This window comes from Mus caroli, unplaced genomic scaffold, assembly GCF_978045245.1.
Source record: "Mus caroli unplaced genomic scaffold, Mus_caroli_1 scaffold_8, whole genome shotgun sequence".
Classification (NCBI taxonomy): Eukaryota; Metazoa; Chordata; class Mammalia; order Rodentia; family Muridae; genus Mus; species Mus caroli.
Window position 1 is genome coordinate 114,657,036 of NW_028227263.1, and position 21,934 is coordinate 114,678,969.

At 55.1% G+C, this 21,934-nt stretch overlaps 2 protein-coding genes across 5 annotated transcripts; one reads left to right on the top strand and one right to left on the bottom strand.

The window, feature by feature from the left end:
- The first annotated feature begins 210 nt into the window (after window positions 1-210).
- Window positions 211-13,059, top strand: Arhgap33 (Rho GTPase activating protein 33). 4 transcript variants are annotated; one of them, XR_002378316.3, is made up of 23 exons: window positions 225-333; window positions 1,038-1,147; window positions 2,214-2,311; window positions 2,402-2,486; window positions 2,791-2,871; window positions 2,978-3,115; window positions 3,578-3,670; window positions 4,461-4,583; window positions 4,668-4,745; window positions 4,828-4,894; window positions 4,975-5,034; window positions 5,123-5,275; window positions 5,352-5,454; window positions 6,384-6,528; window positions 6,634-6,716; window positions 6,799-6,906; window positions 7,899-8,044; window positions 8,684-8,837; window positions 8,925-9,070; window positions 9,155-9,229; window positions 10,751-11,395; window positions 11,493-12,843; window positions 13,003-13,059. XR_002378316.3 is itself a non-coding variant. In XM_029479686.2 (22 exons), the coding sequence occupies exons 2-22, from the start codon at window positions 1,070-1,072 to the stop codon at window positions 12,749-12,751; spliced, it is 3,918 nt and encodes a 1,305-aa protein (XP_029335546.1). In that variant the 5' UTR covers window positions 211-333; window positions 1,065-1,069; the 3' UTR covers window positions 12,752-13,048. The 4 variants fall into 4 exon arrangements, 3 of the variants coding, with proteins under 3 accessions (XP_029335546.1, XP_021022230.1, XP_021022231.1); XM_029479686.2 differs by having other exon boundaries at window positions 211-333; window positions 1,065-1,147; window positions 11,493-13,048; XM_021166571.2 differs by having other exon boundaries at window positions 11,493-13,048.
- A 67-nt stretch (window positions 13,060-13,126) lies between these two features.
- LOC110297681 (inactive serine/threonine-protein kinase TEX14-like) lies at window positions 13,127-19,868 on the bottom strand. The gene is made up of 15 exons (XM_021166589.3): window positions 19,704-19,868; window positions 16,840-16,954; window positions 16,438-16,603; window positions 16,208-16,362; window positions 16,070-16,130; window positions 15,868-15,992; window positions 15,679-15,771; window positions 14,931-15,266; window positions 14,697-14,854; window positions 14,423-14,616; window positions 14,268-14,340; window positions 14,115-14,191; window positions 13,882-14,031; window positions 13,443-13,501; window positions 13,127-13,353 (listed from the first exon to the last, which is right to left on the bottom strand). The coding sequence occupies exons 1-15, from the start codon at window positions 19,834-19,836 to the stop codon at window positions 13,257-13,259; spliced, it is 1,992 nt and encodes a 663-aa protein (XP_021022248.1). The 5' UTR covers window positions 19,837-19,868; the 3' UTR covers window positions 13,127-13,256.
- Between the last annotated feature and the right edge of the window lie 2,066 nt (window positions 19,869-21,934).

Here is a 21,934-nt window from a genome sequence, read left to right on the forward strand (position 1 = left end):
TCGGGGGTGGGACTGGAGAGACGGGGCGGGGCGGGGGGCGGGAAGTAGAGCAGCACTCAAAGCCAATAAGCAGCCGCCTTGTGGGCGGGGCGTAACCCTCAGGCCAAAATTGGAGCCAATGAGAAGGGCCTCCGCGTGCCCGCGTGCCCGCCCCTCATGGGGCGCGCGCCAGAGACCCCCGGGCAGCCGTTAGGGGAGGAGCCTGCGACCGCCCGCGCGCGCCTCACGCCCTCCCCTTTGTGTCACCATGGCGGCGGCGGCGGCGGTGGCGAGGACTACGAACGAGGGCTCGAAAGCCGCCGGGGTCTGAGGAGGCTTACCGCGACCATGGTGGTGAGGGGCCCTCGGGGCCATCAGTCTGTGTGTCCGCGTGCCAGTCTGTCCGCGCGGCCCCGCCCTGCGCGCCCCGCCCCCGGCCCCGCCCGAGCCCGCGGCCTGCGCGCCGCCCCTCACCCTTCCTCGCGGTCCCCTACGGTCTCCACCTCGGTGCGGTCCTGGGTCGCGGCCCGGGCCTCGACCCCGCCCCCTCAGCGCACATTTCCCCCCTCCTTCTTCTGGGCCCTGAAAAAGGGGTGACAGTGGCGGAGGACCCGGACTTGAGAAAAGGGGGCTGGTTCAGGGAAGGACCCGCGCGCCCCATGAGGGCTTCCCCCCTGCAGGCGTCTGCCGAGGCTCCCTGGAAACCAGCCCCCTTTCCAGCGCCCTCCTCAGCATCCTCATCCCCAGTCACCCTCCCGACCAACAGCCCCTTTCTCATTCCTGAGCCCCACCCCCATCTTACTCCATCCCCTGCCTGACCCTTTTCTTCTTCATTTTCATCCCACGCCACGCGCTCTCAATCCTTCCACCGACATCGATCTGAACCTTTATCGAAGTCTCTCCCGCCGCTTCCCGATCCTTACTCTACCCTCGAGGCCAACATCGCGCCTCCCGCCTCCGTTCCACTTGAGCCTTGGGGCTTCTCCATCTCCTTGTCTTCATCTCCCCTCCTCCATACTGCTCCCGCTCATTCATCCATTCATTCCCTCACTCCACAGACATTCACTGAGACCTCCTCTGTGCAGGCCCCATGCTCCAGGCACAGAAACAGTCAGATCCCATCCTGCCTTGGGGAGCTTCATGGGCTGGCAGGGGACAGACTCTGAGGGTGAGACCCAGGGATGAACTTGGGGTTGCAGGGACACGGAGGAGGGAAAAGCCCAGTCTAGCAAATCCCTGAATCCCCATCTGGCAGCTGGTTATTTTATTCATCAGAGTTGCCCAGTCTATGCCGTGCAACTGGATTGGCACTGCGTGTCAGGGACCCAGAGAAGAATCGTACATACAGTACTAACTCTGTGCTGATCTCTGTTGGGTATTGGCGGGGGTGGGGGTGGGGGTGTCAGCCTGGGGCCCTATTTCCAAAGGGAGAGATGAGTTCCTTGCAGGAAGCATCTCAGAGTGAGGTGGATAAGCTCAGGTATAGTTGTGCAGTTTTCGATAGAGGAAGCCCACAGGATGGGATGGAGACAATTGTCTGAAACAGCTTAGATGGACAGAGAGGGCTTTCTGAAGGAACACACATGAGGAGTGAGGAGGAGAGAACCTAGTGACGGTGTGCAAACCACATTCCAGTCTGAGGAATAGCCTTTGCAAAGGCATAGAAGGGAAATGAGAAGGTGGCACGTGTGTTCTGAAAAGTTCAGAGCTCTGAGAATTGGGGCAGCAGGGGAGAGACAGGACTGGAGTGGCAAACGGAACCCAGCTCAAGGAAGCTTGGCTCTCAGGCCTGAGAAGTCCAACCTCATCTAGAATTCTGGAGAGTCACAGAAGCAGGAAAACCAGTCACATTTGTACTTTGTGGAAAGCATCATGCCAGGAGGGGGAAAGATTGGGAACAGAAGACTGAGACGTGGACAGTGGCAAGTGACCGTACCCTTGCTGTACAGTTGCTACAGAAGGGTCTTAAACACGCACAGACAGGATCGGCATGCCCTCACTCCTGTTGCCTGCTCACCCTTGGTCCCTGCACCTCCAGTCCTTCCTCCCAGACCACACAGGAAGAAGCAGGCTGACTCCAGTGCAGCTCATCTCCTGCTGACCTGCCCTTTTACCCCTTGCTGCAGGACAGTGTGGAGAGCCTCCAGGCCCAAGGCCCAAGCTTGCAGATAACAATGCTCCTGTTGTTCCCGCTCCCATCTCTGGGGGCCTCTGATTCTCTCTCTGCTCTACAGGCCCGCAGCACTGACAGCCTGGATGGCCCAGGGGAGGGCTCAGTACAGCCCGTGCCCACTACTGGGGGGCCGGGTACAAAGGGGAAGCCTGGGAAGAGGTGAGAGGATACCAGAGGGTTTAGCTGAGGGAGGAGGGAAGCCCCAGGAGATGATATTTTGCCATGGATGATATTTTGCCTGTCTTCCAGGCTCTCGGCTCCTCGAGGCCCTTTCCCCCGGCTGGCTGACTGTGCCCATTTCCACTATGAGAATGTTGACTTTGGCCACATTCAGGTATGGGAACTTGTGCTCAGGCAGGGAGGTGAACTGCTAGCAGACACTTGCAAAAAGCCAAGGCCCCAGCTGACCAGGAGGCACTGTTTCATCCCTTTATTTTTCTATTCACTCCCCCATACCAGTGTTCTGATAGGCTCTGCTCTGTGACAAGACTCTGTACCCAGACAGTGACACCGTCACACCCTGTCCTTGTGGAGGCCCAATGGGGAACACGGATCTACCCCTAGATAGTCTCAGCCAAGAAAGGTTAGGTCTGGAACAAAACTAAAGCCCTCCCTTTGGTTTCTGTTTCCTTCTGTAGCTCCTGCTGTCTCCAGAGCGTGAGGGCCCCAGCCTCACTGGAGAAAATGAGCTGGTCTTTGGGGTACAGGTGACCTGTCAGGTGAGGCTGCCTCTGCCTCTCATCTAACATGAAGGACTAGCTAGCCTCTGTAGTCCTCAGCTCTGTGTAATGGAGTCTGCACCCTCTGTCTTGCCTGCCTCAACAGGGCCGCTCCTGGCCAGTCCTCCGGAGCTATGACGATTTCCGTTCTCTGGATGCCCATCTCCACCGATGCATATTTGACCGGAGATTTTCCTGCCTCCCAGAGCTCCCTCCACCTCCAGAGGGTACCAGGGCTGCCCAGGTAACCTACTTGCCTCAGTCCCTTCCTGGGCAATCAAGGGTATATCATCAGCTATGTGTGCAGCCAGTAAGGCAAGGGGAACAGGTAATAAAGAGCTCTTGAGTTGGCCATGCTGACGTGAGCCTGTAATCTCAGCACTTGGAAGGCTCCTGTCATATGATCTGAGTGCCAACCAATCTGTGTGGAGAAGCCTTAGAAATGTATCAGGATGCTAGAGGGTCCCTTTAGTTTGGGGATCATGGGAAGGTCCAAGAGGATTCACCGGTCAGCACAGCCACATCAGTTTCACTCCAGAGCTCAGCTCAGATAACATTTCAGAGCTTCGCAGCTGAGCCACACCCAGGCATCCAGGCTGAATCAGCCTTGCTGAGACGAGCTTGAGCATTGTGGGAGGTGTGGGGGGCAGTGAGGGGGCTCTGTCTTCATCAATTCACAGCAGCTTCCTTGGCAATTTGCTCCCAGATGCTGGTACCACTGCTGCTGCAGTACCTGGAGACCCTGTCAGGACTGGTGGACAGTAATCTCAACTGTGGACCTGTGCTCACTTGGATGGAGGTGGGCCTGATATGGGGAACCTGGAGCTAAGATCTAATGAGAGGTGTCTGAGGCACAAGAAGCAGCCTAGGAGTGTGTGGGCACAGGGAAGAAGGAAACTGGGGGAAGTGGGGAGGCATTGGTATTTTAGTGTCTGTGTGGGTGCATGCCAGCAAGAGAAAGGTACGAGCGTGAGTGCATGTGTGTGTGTATAGCTGTGTGGCTGTAGAAATTTAAAGGTATACCAGTTAGAAATGTGTTGCTTGTATGAGCGTGCGTGCTTGTGTGTGTGTGTGTGTGTGTGTAGCTGTGTGGCTGTAGAGACTTAAAGGTATACCAGTTAGAAATGTGTTGCTTGCAGTTCACAATACATCTGGCTGACAGTGGCTTAGACTAAATGAATTTTGGATAAAATGTGCACAGATGTCCTTGGGAGTTTGGGGGACAACAGGCAACTACTTATCTCTTGGTGTTGCTGTTATCTTGTTGGCTTTAGATGTTTTATGTGTATGAGTGTTTTGCCTGACTGTGTGTCCAGCACATGCATGCCTGCAGAGGTGGGAGGAAAGCCCAAGATCCTCTGGAACTACAGTTTCAGATGTCATGAGCTGCCTTGTGCATGTTGAGACCTGAACTTGGGTCTTCTAGCAAATGCTCTTAACTACTGAGCCATCTCTCCAGCTTTGGGCAATAGTTCTGAGTGACAGATGCTCTTAGGGACAGCTGGTGGCCTTACTGGACATGGAGAAAACTGATCTGATTTTACTAACCCCTTTTGACTTCTCCTTTCCACATTTTACCTCCACTTCAGCTGGACAACCATGGCCGGCGCCTGCTCCTCAGTGAGGAAGCCTCCCTCAATATCCCTGCTGTGGCTGCTGCCCACGTGGTCAAGCGGTACACTGCCCAGGCGCCAGATGAGCTGTCCTTTGAGGTGAGGCTTGGAAGGAATGGACTCTACCTGTGCTCTGTGCTTCTCCTGCCTCTTCTGAACCCCTGTCCTCCCATCCATTCCCAGGTGGGAGACATCGTCTCAGTGATCGACATGCCACCTACAGAGGATAGGAGCTGGTGGCGGGGCAAACGGGGCTTCCAGGTGAGCTGGATCTGAGGTGGACCTGTGCACTAGGGCTCTGCCCACTAGGGTGGCCTGGCTACTCACTTTGATTTTTCTTCAGGTTGGTTTCTTCCCCAGTGAGTGTGTGGAACTCTTCACAGAGAGGCCAGGGCCTGGCCTAAAGGCAGGTAAGTGCCATGGGGAGTGGGCAGCAGTCCTCCTCACCCTCAGCCTACCACTTGTCCTTTCTACCATTGTCCACCCACAGATGCTGACAGTCCCCTGTGTGGCATCCCAGCTCCCCAGGGCATCTCTTCTCTGACCTCAGGTAATGGAAACGAGAAATCAGATCTCTGCCCCTGCCCCAGCAAGCCAACCGCACTCCTGACTCTAATGCTCTGCTTTTGCCCCCACAGCTGTGCCCCGGCCACGTGGGAAGCTGGCAGGACTCCTCCGCACATTCATGCGCTCTCGTCCTTCTCGCCAGCGGCTGCGCCAACGGGGAATCCTGCGGCAGAGGGTGTTTGGTTGTGATCTTGGAGAGCACCTCAGCAACTCAGGCCAAGACGGTGAGGCCTGGGGTCTCTCACCCATCCTGCCTCACCCATGATGCCATTCTGGCCCTGACCCCACCCTCTCTCCCAGTGCCCCAAGTGCTGCGCTGCTGCTCTGAGTTTATTGAGGCCCATGGTGTGGTGGATGGAATCTACCGGCTCTCTGGCGTGTCCTCCAACATCCAGAGGCTTCGGTGAGCACCTTCTGTCCCAGCTCTATGCTGCGTGCCAGGGTCACATGTGTTGGAAGCTAGGGAGGCACAAATGCAATGCAGTGGTGGCCTGAATGCAATGGTGGCCTGAAGCTTCTTCCTTGAGGAGGTGACAGCCAGGCTAAGGCTGGAAGATGAGAATAGGAGTAGCATCCCCAGAGAGTTAGCTTAACGAACCCCATGATATGCCAGGACTAACTCTAGAACTGGGGGACACCTCAGTGAATGACATACCATATTGTAGGTCCTGAGGGACAAACAAGATTGCTGACGTTAGCACAGGTGCAATGGAGAAAAATAGATCTGTGCTAATGAGGACAGACAGAACTAAGACAGAGCAAGGAGCAGATGCCATACTGGTAACCCTAACATGTCGGAGGGCAGGGGTTCAAGGTTGCATTTGGCTACATAGGGAGTTCTAGGCCACACTAAGCTATGTAAGAGACTTACTAAAAAACCAAAACAGTCCTCCACCACTGAAAAAGAAAACTAGGATGTGCGAGAGCAGGAAAGTTGAGGGGCAGTGACTGAGTGGAATCAATCACAGAGGGAAAGCTCTGCCTGTGAGCCACAGACACCCAACGGAGTAGTGAGTGCTTCACTTCCCAGTGTCTGCTTAAAGTCCAGCGAACAGCACAGCATGGGGCTCATGGCAGGGCCACAGTTAGACTCTGGAGTCCTTGGATAGCTACAGACAGAGGCATCTTATACTTGGGGCTCAGTACCCCTTCTCTAGTGGCTCCCCTGTCTTTGCCATGCAGGGTCATTGGAGATTCAATAAGGTTCCCACTCTGGATCCCTGCACAGGGCCTAGGGAAGGTTGCTGTATCCATCTGTGGGACTTGTGGGTAGGGGTAGGGGATGTGGCCTGGTGAGCGAGATGAACTTCTCCTTGCCGTGGTGATTCTCAGGCATGAGTTTGATAGTGAGAGGATCCCTGAGTTGTCTGGCCCCGCCTTCCTACAAGATATCCACAGTGTGTCCTCCCTCTGCAAGCTCTACTTCCGGGAACTGCCCAACCCCTTGCTCACCTACCAGCTCTATGGGAAGTTCAGTGTGAGTAAGGGAACTGGCTAGGGCAGCGGGGGTGGAGGGGTGGCAGGGGTGGGGTTGGGGCAGCCGCATGTGGCCCAGCACCATCATGCCTGCCCATCATTTCAGGAGGCTATGTCAGTGCCTGGGGAGGAAGAACGCCTAGTGCGAGTGCATGACGTCATCCAGCAGCTGCCTCCACCACATTACAGGTAAATGGGCAGAGTCAAGAAGGGCATCTCAGGATGCAGAGAACGGAAGTAAGTAGTCATCTGCCACTGCTTCTGCCCCCAGGACCCTGGAGTACCTGCTGAGGCACCTGGCCCGCATGGCAAGACACAGCGCTAACACCAGCATGCATGCCCGCAACCTGGCCATTGTTTGGGCACCCAACCTGCTACGGTAAGCTTTCCTCCGTGGGATAGACTCCATTCAGAAAGTAACATGCGTCAAGACCTACGTGGGACCCATGAGAGTATCCAGGGAAAATCAGCAGGCAGAAGGCGCAGAGTGCAAGCCTGCAGCACATGGCCTGGTTGGTGGTTGGAAGGGGCCCCATGGAGGTCTGTTGGCTGTAGTCGAGTGAATGAGCATGGGTGGGGAGTAGAGATGACGTCACAGATTGAAGACCAGATAGAAGTCAACAAAGACTTCGATGTGTATTGAGGTATAGCCAAGGCCTCGAAGCTGGGAAGCCTCACTGGTCAGGGCTACACAGGTTCTCTGAGGACAGTCTGATGGGGACAAGGGAAAGAGGCTACTATGACTTCCACATGGGAGGAATGGAGACTGGGCTAAAACGCTAGTCAGCTTTCCATAACTATAACAAAATCCCCATGGTGGTTAGCTTATAAAGAAGAAGGACTTGTTTAGAACACAGTTTTCCAGATTTCGGTCCACAGTTGACTGGCTCCGTTGCTTTGGGCTTGTAACAAGGTAACATGGTGGGAGTATAAGGTAGAATTAATACACAGCTCATGGCCAAGACAAGGGAAGGGTTAAGGGGAGCCGGGAGCCAGGACCCAGGATTGTCTTTGAGAGATAGTGACATAAAGACCCCTCCCATCAGGTCCCACCTCCTAAATCCCCACCTTGGGGACCAAGTTTTTATTACATGGGTGTTTGGGGGATACTTTCTCAAACTATACCAAGCAGCATGGGGTCAGAAGCAGCCGTGGAGGGAGAGGGTGTTGTTAGAATCTGGGTCGATTTTTGGAGGTCTGAGTACACTCGGGGTTGCTGACAGATTGAATGTGGGTTTGAAGGAAAGAGGGTTCAAGAACAGCCAGAGCCACTTGAACAGGACTGTTATCACTAGTGATCTCGTCCACTGGCACCCTATACTGCCAACCAGGCTCAGAGTCCGTGGGTGGCCTTACTCTCCCCAACTCCAGGTCTATGGAGCTGGAGTCGGTGGGGCTGGGTGGGGCAGCCGCCTTCCGGGAGGTCCGGGTGCAGTCCGTGGTGGTGGAGTTCCTGCTCACCCACGTGGAGGTTCTGTTCAGCGATACCTTCACCTCTGCTGGCCTGGACCCTGCAGGTATGGCCAGCCCATCCCCTGACGTCCTGGCTACTGCCCCTCAGTGTCAGGGCTGCAGTGGGAGGGCAGGTGGGCTCCTGGCCCTATCCCTACTCCACTGACTAGACCTCCCCCGCAGCTCCTTGAGGACCCCACCCTGGCCCATCCCTCCCCGCGCCCCCCTCCTTCTCATTTCAGCTCCTACGCCCAGGATCCCCACTTCTTGGCCAGGACACCGTTCTTCCTTCACCCCTTATAGCTCCTGGGGGCGCGTGGGGCCTTGGGTCCACCCGGGAGGAGGTGGGAGGTCCCCAGACTTGACCCCACCCTGGCCCTGCCCAGAGTCCCTGCCCTGCCCCGGACCCCAGCCCAGTCAGGATTCTGCTCGTCGGAGGGCCCTCTGGCCCGAGGTAACTGACCAGAGCCACTGCCCTTGCTGGCTGCTGGGAGCTGCCTTCTCATCAGCTCGTTCCGCCTTACCCATCTTCCTTACCTGCCTGCTGCCCCTCCCCCCAATTCCCGCCTGATCTACACCGGCCCCCTGCCTTGCCAGCCCGGGTGGGCACGCTGCGGGGCCGGGGCTTGGGCTGTGGCGCTTGGCTTTGCCTGTAGTCTCAAATGGCCCAAAGCTTATAGCTGTCACCTTTTCGACCTCTCCAGGTCGCTGCCTCCTTCCCAGACCCAAGTCCCTTGCGGGGAGCAGTCCCTCCACTCGCCTGCTAACACTGGAAGAAGCCCAGGCACGAACTCAGGGCCGTCTTGGAACACCTACAGAGCCCACGACTCCTAAGACGCCAGCCTCACCAGTGGAAAGGTATACATGGGATGCTGGTGAGAGGAGGATTAGCCTGGAGGCCCTGGTTCTTCAGACTGCCTACTCTCCCTGTCACCCAAACTCCAGAAGGAAAAGAGAGAGGGCGGAGAAACAAAGGAAGCCAGGAGGTAGCAGCTGGAAGACATTCTTTGCTCTGGGGCGGGGCCCCAGCATACCCCGGAAGAAGCCGCTGCCATGGCTGGGTGGCAGCCGAGCCCCACCACAGCCTTCAGGTCTGAGACTGGGGCCTCGCTGAGGGGTGGTGGGAGTAGCTGTATGCTGGAGAGGCACGTGACTTATCTTACTCCTCCTTACAGGCAGCAGACCTGACACTGTCACGCTGAGATCTGCCAAAAGTGAGGAGTCTCTGTCATCCCAGGCCAGCGGGGCTGGTGAGCACAGAGTGGACCCCACATGTACCTAAACTGAGCTAGGGGGACTGAGGCCCTGGCTTCATCTCTAAATGTTGTACTTCAGATTCATGGAGAGGGCCTTGCGTTTTTGGTGTTGGTGGTGTTGGCTGTTTGTTTGGTTTGGTTTGGTTACTGCTTTGAGATTAGGTCTTGCTATGTAGCTCTGGCTAGCCTGGAACTTGCTATAGAGCCCAGGATGGCCACACAACTCTTGAGAACTGAGATTACATGTGTGAGTCACTACATCCAGCAAGGGCCTTCCTTGAACTTTTGTTTTTTCTGGACAAGGTTTCTCTGTGTAGACCAGGCTGGCCTCAAATGTCCTGAGTGCTGGGATTAGACAAATGTACCATCACAGCCTGGTGGGATTCAAACTTTTATTTTTTATTACTTTTTTTTTTTAAAAAAAGATTTATTTATTATATGTAAGTACACTGTAGCTGTCTTCAGACACACCAGAAGAGGGAGTCAGATCTTGTTACGGATGGTTGTGAGCCACCATGTGGTTGCTGGGATTTGAACTAAGGACCTTTGGAAGAGCAGTCTTACCTGCTGAGCCATCTCACCAGCCCCGCCCCCCCTTCAAACTTTTAAAACCAAGGCCTTAGGTGTAAACTAGATACATTTTAGGTACAAATTAGATATAAATTGCTGTTGATAGTACACTCGGTATTCATTGGTTCATATAGGGTCTTTTGTTTAGTCATTCCTTTTAAAAAGACTTAAATAATATTACAACACCCCAAAACTTCCTGGATGCAATTAAAGGAGCCCCACTCCTTACCTGAGAGTGTCTTTCCCTCCCTGCTGCTGCCCCTGACCAGAGGCATCCTGGACAGCCATCATCCCTCACTGGGAGGCGTTCTCACTTACAGGTGTATGTGGGAATAGCTGTTGCTCAGTTCCAGCTACTTTGAAGAGTTTGTGGGCAACATGGGAGGTGGAAGCATTCTGCATCTGCAGCTTGATTTTCAGTCATCACCCAGCCAGAAGTCCATCTGCGCTGGCCCTCTGCAGCTTGCTTCCTCCCCCTGTGTGTGTGTGTGCACATGTGCTCCCACCCCCAATGTGGTCAGCATCATTCCTCCACCAAATGGATTTGGTGGTTCTGGTCAGCAATCCCCACCACACTCACAGTCCTGGGAGACGGCTCTGCCAGATGCCCAAGAGTGAAGCTGTTCTGTAGGGTCAGCATCGTGGCTGGACAGGACTAGAATAGCCAGTGGTTTTCCAAGGGACGCGATCCATCTGGACACCCTGCTCAGTGCATGATATCCTGTTGCTCTCATACTTCACAGGTTATGCAGTCACCAGACCCCATCCTTGCTCTGGGTCTGGACCAGTTCATAACCTTGCCCTACCCCTGTTGGCTGCAACAGCTCTGAGTCCTCCAGGGAGTTCTTGCTTTCTTTCACATTGTTTCTGCCAACTTGCATCTGGTCTTTACTGATGTATGTGTCTGTAAGGTTCTGATCTCTAACTGTAACCCTCTCCCAACAGGCCTCCAGAGGCTGCACCGGCTGCGACGACCCCACTCCAGTAGTGATGCTTTTCCTGTGGGCCCAGCACCTGCTGGATCTTGCGAGAGCTTGTCCTCTTCTTCTTCTTCCTCTTCTTCCTCTTCCTCCTCCTCCTCCTCAGAGTCTTCAGCAGCTGGCCTGGGGCCACTCTCTGGCTCCCCCTCACACCGCACCTCAGCCTGGCTGGATGATGGTGATGATCTGGATTTCAGTCCACCCCGCTGTCTGGAAGGACTTCGGGGACTTGACTTTGATCCCCTTACTTTTCGCTGCAGCAGCCCCACCCCAGGGGACCCTGCACCTCCTGCCAGCCCAGCACCTCCAGCCTCAGCCTCTGCCTTCCCACCTCGGGCAACCCCACAGGCTCTGTCACCCCATGGACCCACTAAGCCTGCTTCACCCACTGCCCTGGACATCTCAGAGCCCCTGGCTGTATCAGTACCACCTGCTGTCCTGGAACTACTGGGGGCTGGAGGGACGCCTGCCTCGGCCACCCCAACACCGGCTCTCAGCCCTCATCTCATCCCCCTGCTGCTGCGTGGAGCTGAGGCCCAGCTAAGTGACACCTGTCAGCAGGAGATCAGCAGCAAGCTAGCACCAACCCGGGGAGCTCCAGGCCAGCACAGTGAGCCTTGTTCAGTAGACCCCACTCACAGTAGACCCAGTCCCCAAGCTGTCCCAGGACCCGGCTGACCGCCTTCCCATTCCTTTCTGTATTGTAGGTCCTGGCGGCATGGATTCACCATTATTGCCCCCACCCTTGCCTCTGCTGCGCCCTGGTGGGGCTCCGCCCCCTCCCCCCAAGAACCCAGCTCGTCTCATGGCCCTGGCCTTGGCTGAGCGAGCTCAGCAGGTAGCAGAACAACAGAGCCAACAAGAGCAGGGGGGCACCCCACCTGCTCCCCACTCCCCCTTTCGACGCTCACTATCCCTAGAGGTGGGTGGGGAGCCTGTGGGGACTTCAGGGAGTGGGATACACCCTCCCTCCTTAGCTCACCCAGGTGCCTGGGCTCCAGGTCCCCCACCTTACCTCCCAAGGCAACAGAGTGATGGGAGCCTGGTAAGAAGCCAGCGGCCCTTGGGGACCTCAAGGAGGGGTCCCAGAGGGCCTTCCCAGGTCAGTGCCCATCTCAGGGCAAGCGGGGCTTACAGGGATGCTCCAGAGATGGCAGCCCAGTCACCATGTTCTGTCCCCTCACAGGGTTCTAACCCCAGCTTCTTCTCAACCCCCCGAGAGTGTTTGCCACCTTTCCTTGGCGTCCCTAAACAAGGCTTGTACTCTTTGGGTCCCCCATCCTTCCCACCTAGCTCTCCAGCCCCAGTCTGGAGGAACTCTCTGGGTGCCTCCTCAGCACTGGACAGGGGAGAGAATCTGTACTATGAAATTGGGGTAGGGGAGGGGACCTCCTACTCAGGCCCCAGCCGGTCCTGGAGTCCGTTTCGCTCCATGCCTCCCGACAGGCACAATGCCTCCTATGGTATGCTTGGCCAGTCACCACCACTCCACAGGTCCCCTGATTTCCTGCTCAGCTACCCGCCGCCCCCCTCCTGCTTTCCCCCAGAGCACCTTACCCACTCAGTTTCCCAGCGCCTTGCCCGGCGCCCTACCCGTCCTGAGCCCCTCTATGTCAACCTAGCCCTAGGGACCAGGGGCCCTTCACCTGCCTCTTCTTCCTCTTCCTCTCCTCCTGCCCACCCCAGGAGCCGGTCAGATCCTGGGCCCCCTGTTCCCCGCCTCCCTCAGAAACAGCGGGCTCCTTGGGGTCCACATACTCCCCATCGTGTGCCTGGACCTTGGGGCTCCCCCGAACCTTTTCTGCTCTATAGGCCAGCTCCACCATCCTATGGGAGGGGAGGGGAGATCCGAGGATCCTTGTGCAGAAATGGAGGACATAGAGGAGAGGGGGCTGGTCCCCCTCCTCCTTACCCCACACCCAGCTGGTCCTTACATTCAGAAGGCCAGACCAGAAGTTACTGCTGAGATAGCACCAGCAAAGGACCCTCCCTGCATTGGATCTTGGCCCAAGTCAATCCCTTGTTTTGTATTTTCTTGAGCTCACCACCCCACCCCAGGTTTCTAACTTTGTAACTTGCTCTGATGTGGGTCCCTAACCCCAAAATCATTGTGTCCTTATTATGGGTTGCAGGATATGACCACCACCCCCACCTCCCACCTGGGACTCTTGCACAATTGGGGGGGCAAGGCTGACAGCCTGTCCCTACTCCCTCTAGGAGTCTCCAGCCTGTACACAGATGGTGAGGAGACAGTTCTTGCCCACCTTCCTCGTGCACCCCACCCATTAAAGCCACCTGACAACATTAAGGAATAAAAATGGCAGAAATTTGGTTGCTGGAGCTAGTGAATGATGGAGACAAACTGGGAACTTTCCATCTTCTTTGCTTTGAAGCAAACATTGAGGGTTGGGGTCAGTCTTGGGAGGGCGCCCAGGGTAGTGTCTGCAGGGAGACACTTCAGGGAGGGCACCCTAGGAGTCTGGGCTAAGACTGGGACTCAGTCGGGGCTTGGCTTCAAGGTGGCACTTATTCTGCAGCTCTGCCATGATCTCCTCCAACAGATCCATCCTGGACAGCAGAGGGCAGAGACAGACCTGGGCTTAGTCAAGGAATGAGGGAGGGACCCGGGCTGCCCACCACAGCCTGTGTTATCTCACTCCTGTAGGCTGGAGAAGAGACTGCCTTCTGTCAGCTCGAGATCCTCACTAGCAGGTTTCTGCAGGAGGAAAGGTTGGCACTGCCAGCAGCTGCCCTGCAGGTTCAGAGCCTGGGTCTTTTGGGTGCTCTAGTTATGGCCTTCCCTGTCAGCAGTTCTCTGGGCATTGAAGCCTCTTTGTTGGTCAGCATGTAGGGGTGGCATCCCAGGGCTGGGGGTACAAATACCAGCCCCATGTGTGCCACAGCTGCCCCTGTGGAGCTTAGATTCTGACAGAATTTCCTCCCCAGCAGGGAGGCTGGCTCCAGAAGGCTGCTGTGCAGGGGGAGGCCCTTGGGGGGAGCAGGGTTGCTCAGGGAACCACAGGTCAGAGCCGAGGGAGCTGGGAGACTTCTGGAGGCAAGGGTTGCCGGCTTAGCGTGGGGTAGGGGTATCCGTACTATTGAGGTGGGCTCCGGGCAACAGTGTGGGCTGGGGCTGGGACTGGGACTGGGACTGAGGCTACTGCCTAGAGTCAAGCTACTGCCAGAGTCCCAGGCTGCATTCTGCTGGCCCCTGCTGTGACCGGTGACCTCAGGAGTCTCCAGAGCCTGCAGAAAACAATGTTGAACAGGCATGGTTGTCTGTGTCCCCATACCTCCCTTGGTTCTCCAGACCATCCCCTGCTTCCTACCTGGGAAGGGTCTGGGGAAGGGAGCACAAGCCTGGCTCTGGCCCTGGTCCTGGGAGCCCCTTCACAGTACAGATGCTCTGGGGATACAAACCCAGACGGTTGGAATTGGATGCACACTGCCACAGTCCCCCACCGTGATCCTGGCTCTCTAACCTGGCAGGGAACCCAGGGTTACAGGAAACAGTGTTGTCCATTCTAGTGGGGAGCTGGCGTTGGGTGCCAAGTCCTGTGGAAAGCAAATGAGAAGGAGTGCTATGGGCCCTGCCTGGGCTTCCATAAATCCCCACGCCACTCTGACCTTCCTGTACCTTGGCCATGGCCTTGCGCAGCAGGTACCGAGTGCTCTGCAAGCTGCCCCAGCGGTCAGCAGGCTCTAGACCCAGCCCAGCTTGGACCAAGGCCTGGTAGGGGGCTGGCAACAAGGGGTCCAGGCCTGGACTCTGGCCTGCCTCCAGCTTAGCTTTCACCTCAGGCCCCTCTCCTCCTGCCCAGGGCAGCTCTCCTGTGGAGGGGCACCATGAGGAGACCCGCACTAGTGGGATGTTTCTGGGGTTGGGTGTAAGTGCAGGGTGGATCACTGACCCGTGAAGACCTCCTGGGCCAGGATGCAGAAGCTGTAGAGGTCTGAGGTAGTGGCTGGCACGTCGCCATGGATCAGCTCAAGTGGTAGCCATGGGTACAGTTCAGGGGGTGGGGACAGCCCTAGATTTGGGTCTCTCTGGGAGCAGTCTTGTTTCAGTCTGGGGAGGCCAAGAGGTCTAGTGAGCTAGTGGATAGTGGGAGGGACATAGGGCAGACATGGGGGCAGGCTCTCACCTGGGCTGCAGCCTGGGCTGGTGCAGTGGACGCCCGTGTTCTAGGTGGCTCACCTTAGCCAGGCCTGGCCGCACGAGCTGCACAGCATGGGAAGTCAGGCCAGCATGGGCCCAGCAGCGGGACTGCAGGAACAACAGGGCCTCCAACACCTGGAGCAGCAGAGGGCCAGGCAGCAGGCCTGGCAGAGCTGGGGGACCTTCCTCATCCTCTCTCACAGAGTGCAGCAGGAGATAAAGGGAGCCTAGCCACACTGGCTCGAAGAGCAGACTCAGTCTGGACAGGTCCTCCGAGGGGCTCAGTGCCATCAGCAACAGCAGGCCAGGGTGGTGCAGGATGCTGGGAGGAAACAGAGCAGGCCCTTTACAAACTGCCCCAACCTGCACAGGGTGAAATCTGTGTCAGGCCACAGAACATCTACCGTGGGCCAGGGGAAGACTGTCCCACCAGTCACCATACAGGGGACATTGAGATGCCCATCACAAGCCGAGCAGTGGCAGAGCCAGCCCTCACCCATAACAACCTAAGGCCTCTCCCACTCCTTCCTCCTCTCTAGGGCTTACAAGACATCCCACACAGATCTGGGTACTACTCTATGGGAAGGGTAGTACAGTAGTATGGGGGGGGTCATTACAGTTGGAGGGCACTGTGCTGGAGACTAGCACAGAGCCAAAGCCTAACCACAGCTGTGGCTTGTACCACACCCCCTTGGTTCTGGGCTGCTGGAGTCAGGTCAGCTGGGACTGGTAACCTGCAGTGCTGAAGGTCAGCCAATAGCACATCAGGGCTGCATTCAGAACTCTTCAGCTGCCGTACAGTAACCGGGTGGCCCTTCCACAGGAGGCTGGAGAATGGGCAGCAGGTGAGTGCCAGGGGCAGGATTTCCTTGTGAGGGCAGCAGGAGGGAAGGGCTCTCTGAGGGCATGGAGGAAGCTCTCACTTGCTCATGACAGTATGAGAACTGCTGTTGTAGGTGCGGTCAGGCTCATCCTGGGTTGGTACCAGCTCCTTGGGGTCTACTACTGGGATGCCCATTACCAGTGCCGGTGGCTGGAGGCTGCTCAACTGAGGGAAGAGAGCCTGGGCTTGAGCACCAAAAGGATGCAGCGGTGGTCACTGCTCTCCCACCCACTCCCTCTTACCTGGCCAAACCCCAACGCTGGGGTTTTGGGGGACCTTCTGATCTGCCCTTGCTTCAGTGCCCTGGAATAAAGGGTAGGCTGTGGGTATGAGGTCACCGGGTGTGCTGGCCCTGGAGACTCAAGGGTGTGGGCTGTTACCTGTCTGCCTGGACCAGCCTTAGTGAGGAAAGGGAGCCACACAGGCTGTGTCCAGAGCTAGCTTGCAACTGACTCAAGGACACACTGGGCGCCAACTCCCCACTCTGGACCAGTGCTGACATGTGGGTCCGGCACCATTGCAACAGTTCCAACACCTGGGTGGGGCACAGGGTCAGCCTGGGAGCACACACTGGCCTTGAAGCCTCCACTTTGTCCTGGACACTACTCACCTCCCAGCTCTGCTTGGCGTCACCCTGCTCAGCCCAATCTCCTGGCGTGCGACCCTGCTGGTCACGCAGACGCAGGTCACCTCCTGCCTGCAGCAGGTGCCACAACACCAAGCCTCGGCCAGAGGAGGCACCTGCATGCATGGGTGTGCTGCCATCCAGGCAGCGGCTAGGAAACAATGGGAGGCAAGGGCGGGATGGATGAAAAGGGAGGTGGGAAGCTGGATGGGGGCTGAGTGGATGGGTGGAGTCATGTGGGTGGGTCTCGTGAGAACTCCAGGGATGAGCGGACCTTTGTGAGTTCTGGGAGTGAGAAGAGGGTAACTGAGAACAGGAAGGGCACTGAGGGGATTGAAGGGGACTTGTGCCCTGGGGGTCTTAGGGTACGGTGACCTGTTCACTCACTGGTTGGGGTTGGCGCCAAAGGCCAGTAGGAGGCGCACAGCAGAAGTGTGGCCCAGTAGCGCAGACAGGAAGAGCGCTGTCTGCCCAGCAGAGTTCTCACCATCTACCTGAACAACTGAGGGACAGAAAGCTTAAGATTGCGCTCGCTCCAGATTCCCAGAAGTCTTTTCAGCCACCAGGCAACACACATCTCATGTATGTCAGGCTCGCCTGGAGCTCAATATGCACCCAAGGATGACCGTGAACTTGTGCTTCTCTCATCTCTGAGAGCTGGGATTTACATGCGAGTGTTAAGGCCCCAACCCGGACACTGAGCATTGAAAACATGCACTCTATTACACCCCCAGGCCTTAGGCAAACACTCTGGTCAAGTCCAGCCTCTGCTGTCTGTCTTCTGCTTGGTGCCTGCCCCGCCCCTTTCTTCATCCATCCCACCATCGCCTCTGGTTCTGTCCTAGCCACGACCTCAAAGGTAGCACACCTATGCCTTGATTTCAGGTTCCAGGAAATAGCGCCTCAACACAGTGCACTAGAAGCTCCACAGAGCTAGAACAAGGTGGGGTGCCTGTCTTCTCCCCAGACCAGAGGTGGCCCTGCTGGAATCTCTGAGCAGCACATCCGCAGCCTCTTATTTACTTGTAGGCCTCTGCCATCTTCTGCAGTGACAACTGGCTTTCCACTCTCAACCTGTGCCCCAAAGGGATCTTCCTAAAACACAAACCATTGCCAAAACTAGATCATCCCAAACAAGTTGTTCCAAAATGAAAATACACTAAGAGGGTAAGGTTTGTTTTACGAGGCCAGTGTGGATGAGTTTCCAGAACCAGAAAGTAAAACTGTACGTGAATTCCATACGAAGTGAGTGCCAGGACAGCCAGGGCTACACAGAGAAACCCTGTCTCGAAAAACAAAACAAAACAAACAAACAAAAAAAACAAACAAAAACAAAAACAAAAACAAAAAAAGCAAAAAAGAATTCCATTTATGAACACACAGGAATAATCCTGACTTCTCCCCAGAAAGCAGGCATGATTCACCCTAAGAAAACCTATCAATGTAATAAACCTTCATGAATTAAAGGACAAAATTAATATGTCCTGGACAGCTCAGTGGTAGCGCCCCTGCCTAGAATCCTCCAGTGAGGGCTGGGGGCGTGGCTCTGTGGCAGAACCCCTGCCTAGAATCCCCCAGTGAGGGGCTGGGGGCGTGGCTCAGTGGTAGAGCACCTGCCTAGAATCCCCCAGTGAGGGGCTGGGGGCGTGGCTCAGTGGTAGAGCCCCTGCCTAGAATCCCCCAGTGAGGGGCTGGGGGCGTGGCTCTGTGGCAGAGCCCCTGCCTAGAATCCCCCAGTGAGGGGCTGGGGGCGTGGCTCAGTGGTAGAGCCCCTGCCTAGAATTCCCCAGTGAGGGGCTGGGGGCGTGGCTCAGTGGTAGAGCCCCTGCCTAGAATCCCAAAGTGAGGGGCTGGGGGCGGGCTCTGTGGCAGAGTGCTTGCCTGGCATGGATAAAGCACTGGGTTCTATCTCTAGCACCAGTGGGAAGAAAAAAAATCACACTTTAGCTTTGTAGATATAGAAAAAGGGAAGGTAATGAAGTGTAACACCTGTGTACAATTCCATCCTCTTAGGGAGAAAAAAACTCAGGAAACTTAGCCGGTTACTAATTATGATTACATTTATAAACCCCAAATGCAAACATGATACTCAGTGCAAAACCAGATTTAATTCTTTTGTTATTTGTTTGTTTTCAAGACAGGATTTCTATGTAGTTCTGGCTGTCCTGGAACTCACTCTTAGACTAGGCTGGCCTTGAACTCACAGAGTTCGTCCTGCCTTTGCCTCCCAAGTGCTGGGATTGAAGGTGTGAGCCACCACCACCCAAGAGACTTAATTCTTTAAATATGAAAAACAAAACAAAACAACAAACAAAAAAACCAACTGTGTCAAATGGCAACAGTGTTTTGGGAGTTTAGTCTAATACTTTAAGAAAAAATACTTTTTTTTTTTTTTTTTTTTGAGGCAGGGTTTCATTAGCACAGGCTATCTCATTAGCACAGGCTTCTCCCACAGTCTTTTTTCCCCCAGCCGCAGCTTTCTGAGGAATAGAATGGCACGTGTGCCATGTTTTCTGTTTTCTCCCTCTTCAACTAACAAAAATATTAAAACCCAGCAAACAATCACAGCTACCAAGCAAGTTCCGCCAGTGGCCAAATACGTAACAGAAATCAGAGAAACTTGTGAAATTGTTGAATGTTCGTCTCAATGGGAATTTCCCATCCAACACCCAACAAAATCCAGCACCATTCCCTCATCTTCTCAAGCTTTTTGTTTGTTTGTTTGTTTTTGTTTTTGAGACAGGGTTTCTCTGTATAGCCCTGGCTGTCCTGGAACTCACTTTGTAGACCAGGCTGGCCTCAAACTTAGAAATCCGCCTGCCTCTGCCACCCAAGTGCTGGGATTAAAGGTGTGAGCCACCACTGCCCAGCCTTCTCAGACTCTTTATTGTCTGGGTCCAAAACCTTTTTCCTCTCCTCTCCCTACGTCTGGCTAGTCACACACATGCCCAGCTTGGACTTTAGGGCCTTGGCCCAGGCCATCCCAGTTTCCAAGAGTCCCTTCCCCCAGCTTTCTGCAGAATGGTTTACACTGTGAGACTCCTAGCACACGCAGCACAACCCCTCCCCACCAACTACATTTTGTTCCCAACGATCGCGAGGCCAGCTTCACCCTGATAGCTCATCTCTGACCGTAGATCTTGGCAAGCAACAGCATAAGGACCCTGGCACCCAGTTCTGGACCGGCTCAATTGAAGTTGTCCCTCCGTGGTTGGTTCTTTCCTCACACCATACCGGCAGTGGAAGCTCACCTCTGCGCAGAAGCCTGGCTAGGCCCCAGCATGGGCCTCCGGCCATAGCTAGGCGATGCAGACGCCCCACCTGGGCATTTGGATCCCTCACGGTGCCCAGCTCCACCGGGAAGCGGGGGGCCTGTGAATGCATCTGCAGCCCGCTTAGAGCCTGTCAGTTCCTGGAATGGGATACACTCCTGAGGGGAGGGTGGGGGTAAAGGACAATAGGGCTAGCTAAGGAGCAGTCTACTTGAGAAGGGAATTTGGGAGATTTCTGATGGGAAAGGAGATGTCTGGTAGGCCCGGCCAGGGATCTGCACACCATTAGACCAGGAACCCGAGGGATCGAGGTGATAAGGGGGAGGTTTAGGGCAAGGGCGGGCATTTCAAGGAAAACTTTTAAGGGCTTCGGGCAGAATCTGAGCCTGGGTAAGGCTGAAGTATCAAAAGGCTAGGAGGCCCGGAAGGCTGGTGGGGTCTGCGGGCTGGGAACATCTTAGGTGTTTCCAACACAGAAGTGGGGTCTGAGTGAAAGAGGGCAGGGCTGGGGCTGGAGGTGGAGTATGGAGATGAGGTGGGTGTGGTGAAGAGCCTTGGGTCCTGAAAGCTCCAAATAGTTCAAGGCCTGGACTCTGGCCCAGCCAGGTACCTACCGTTGGGCGCTAGTGTGACTGTCACGTGACTGTGATCCAGCCACGGCTGTCTGTGCTGGAATTCTAGATGCAGATATGCCTGCAGCTTCCTGCTACCTCGCACTTGCGCAGTAGCCTGCCCTAAGAAGCATCCCCCCCAACCCGACCCCGCCATCTCATAGCGAAGGTTCAGAGATGTTGACCCGAGAGGTTTCAGTTGACTCTCCTTCCTCCTTGTGTGCTCCAGAACTTCAGGCCAGCCAGAATCTCTTAGTTTTTATTTATTATTTATATTAATTATGTGTATGAATATTTTGCTTGTATGTATGTAAGTGCAGCACACGGGTTCCTAATGCCCACAATAGACAAAAGAGAGGAACTGGAGTTAAAGGGGCGTGTGACCTACCCTGTGGGTGCTAAGAATCAAGACACTGGGGTGGGTGGGCAGCCCGTGCTCCTAACCGTTCAGCCATCTCTCTCAACTCCCAGCCATGCCATCCTGGACCCTCTTAACCGCGGTTCCGCATTTCTAACTGTCTTCCCGTGTTCACCATGACTACTTCCAGGCTCTTCCCTGAGCCCCATACCTGAGGGCCCTTCAGGACGTCTCCCTTTAGACATCACCTGGACTGTCAAGGCTGGCTCCATTCAGTTTTAGATGGTTGCCTTGCCTTGTTACAATATACATCAAGGAGTTTCCCCTACCTTGTTCATAGTATTTGCCACTGTTTGAAACTGAAACAAGCTATGCTGGTATGGCTGCCTTTCTTTGGCTCACCCTCCACATGATAGAGAACCTGTTGCCATGTTCCCATGTCCCCTCTGCCTGTAACTCCCATGATTCCTTGTTGCCTCTGGAGCACAGAGCAAATCTTCAGGCTGCACCACCAGACCCTGTACTTCCCTTTATCTGTAGCTCCTCACTCCTTAATCTGAACCATTTCTCTGTGGGATTTTCTTTGGGTTGTTTGGTGGTTGTTGTTTTTTTTTTTTTTTTTTTTTTTGTAATTTATTTAATATATGAATTCTCTGATGCATCATCTGCAGGCTAGAAGAGGGCACCAGATCCCATTACAGATGGTGGTGAGCCACCATGTTGTTGAACTCAGAACCTCTGGAAGAGCAGCCAGTGCTTTTAACCACTAAGTCCCTGGTTTGGTTTTTTTTGAGACAGGTTTTCTCTATGTAACCCTGGCTGTCCTGGAACTTGCCCTGTAGACCAGGCTGGTCTTGAACTCAGAGATCCGCCTGCTTTCCCATCCCAAGTGCTGTGATCAAGGCATGTGCCACCACCATGGAACTCCTTTCCATCTTTGTGACTTTTATTATCATTTGCAGTGCTGGAGAGAGACTTTTTGTGCATGTTAAGCACGTACTCTACCATCGAGCTGTGCCCCAGCTTCTCACAGGATGACTCTAGGCAAGTGTTCTTCCAGTGATCTATGTCCTCAGCTCTTGGGTTTTGTTGTTGTTGTTTGAGCTAGAGTCTCACTATGTAGTCCAGGCTAGCCTAGAACCTGTAATCCTCTTGCCTGTGCTTCTGAGTGCCACATCTGTTTGAGACAGCGTCTCTCACTGGGAACCTGTGGCTCACCAACTGGGCAAGGCTGGCTAACC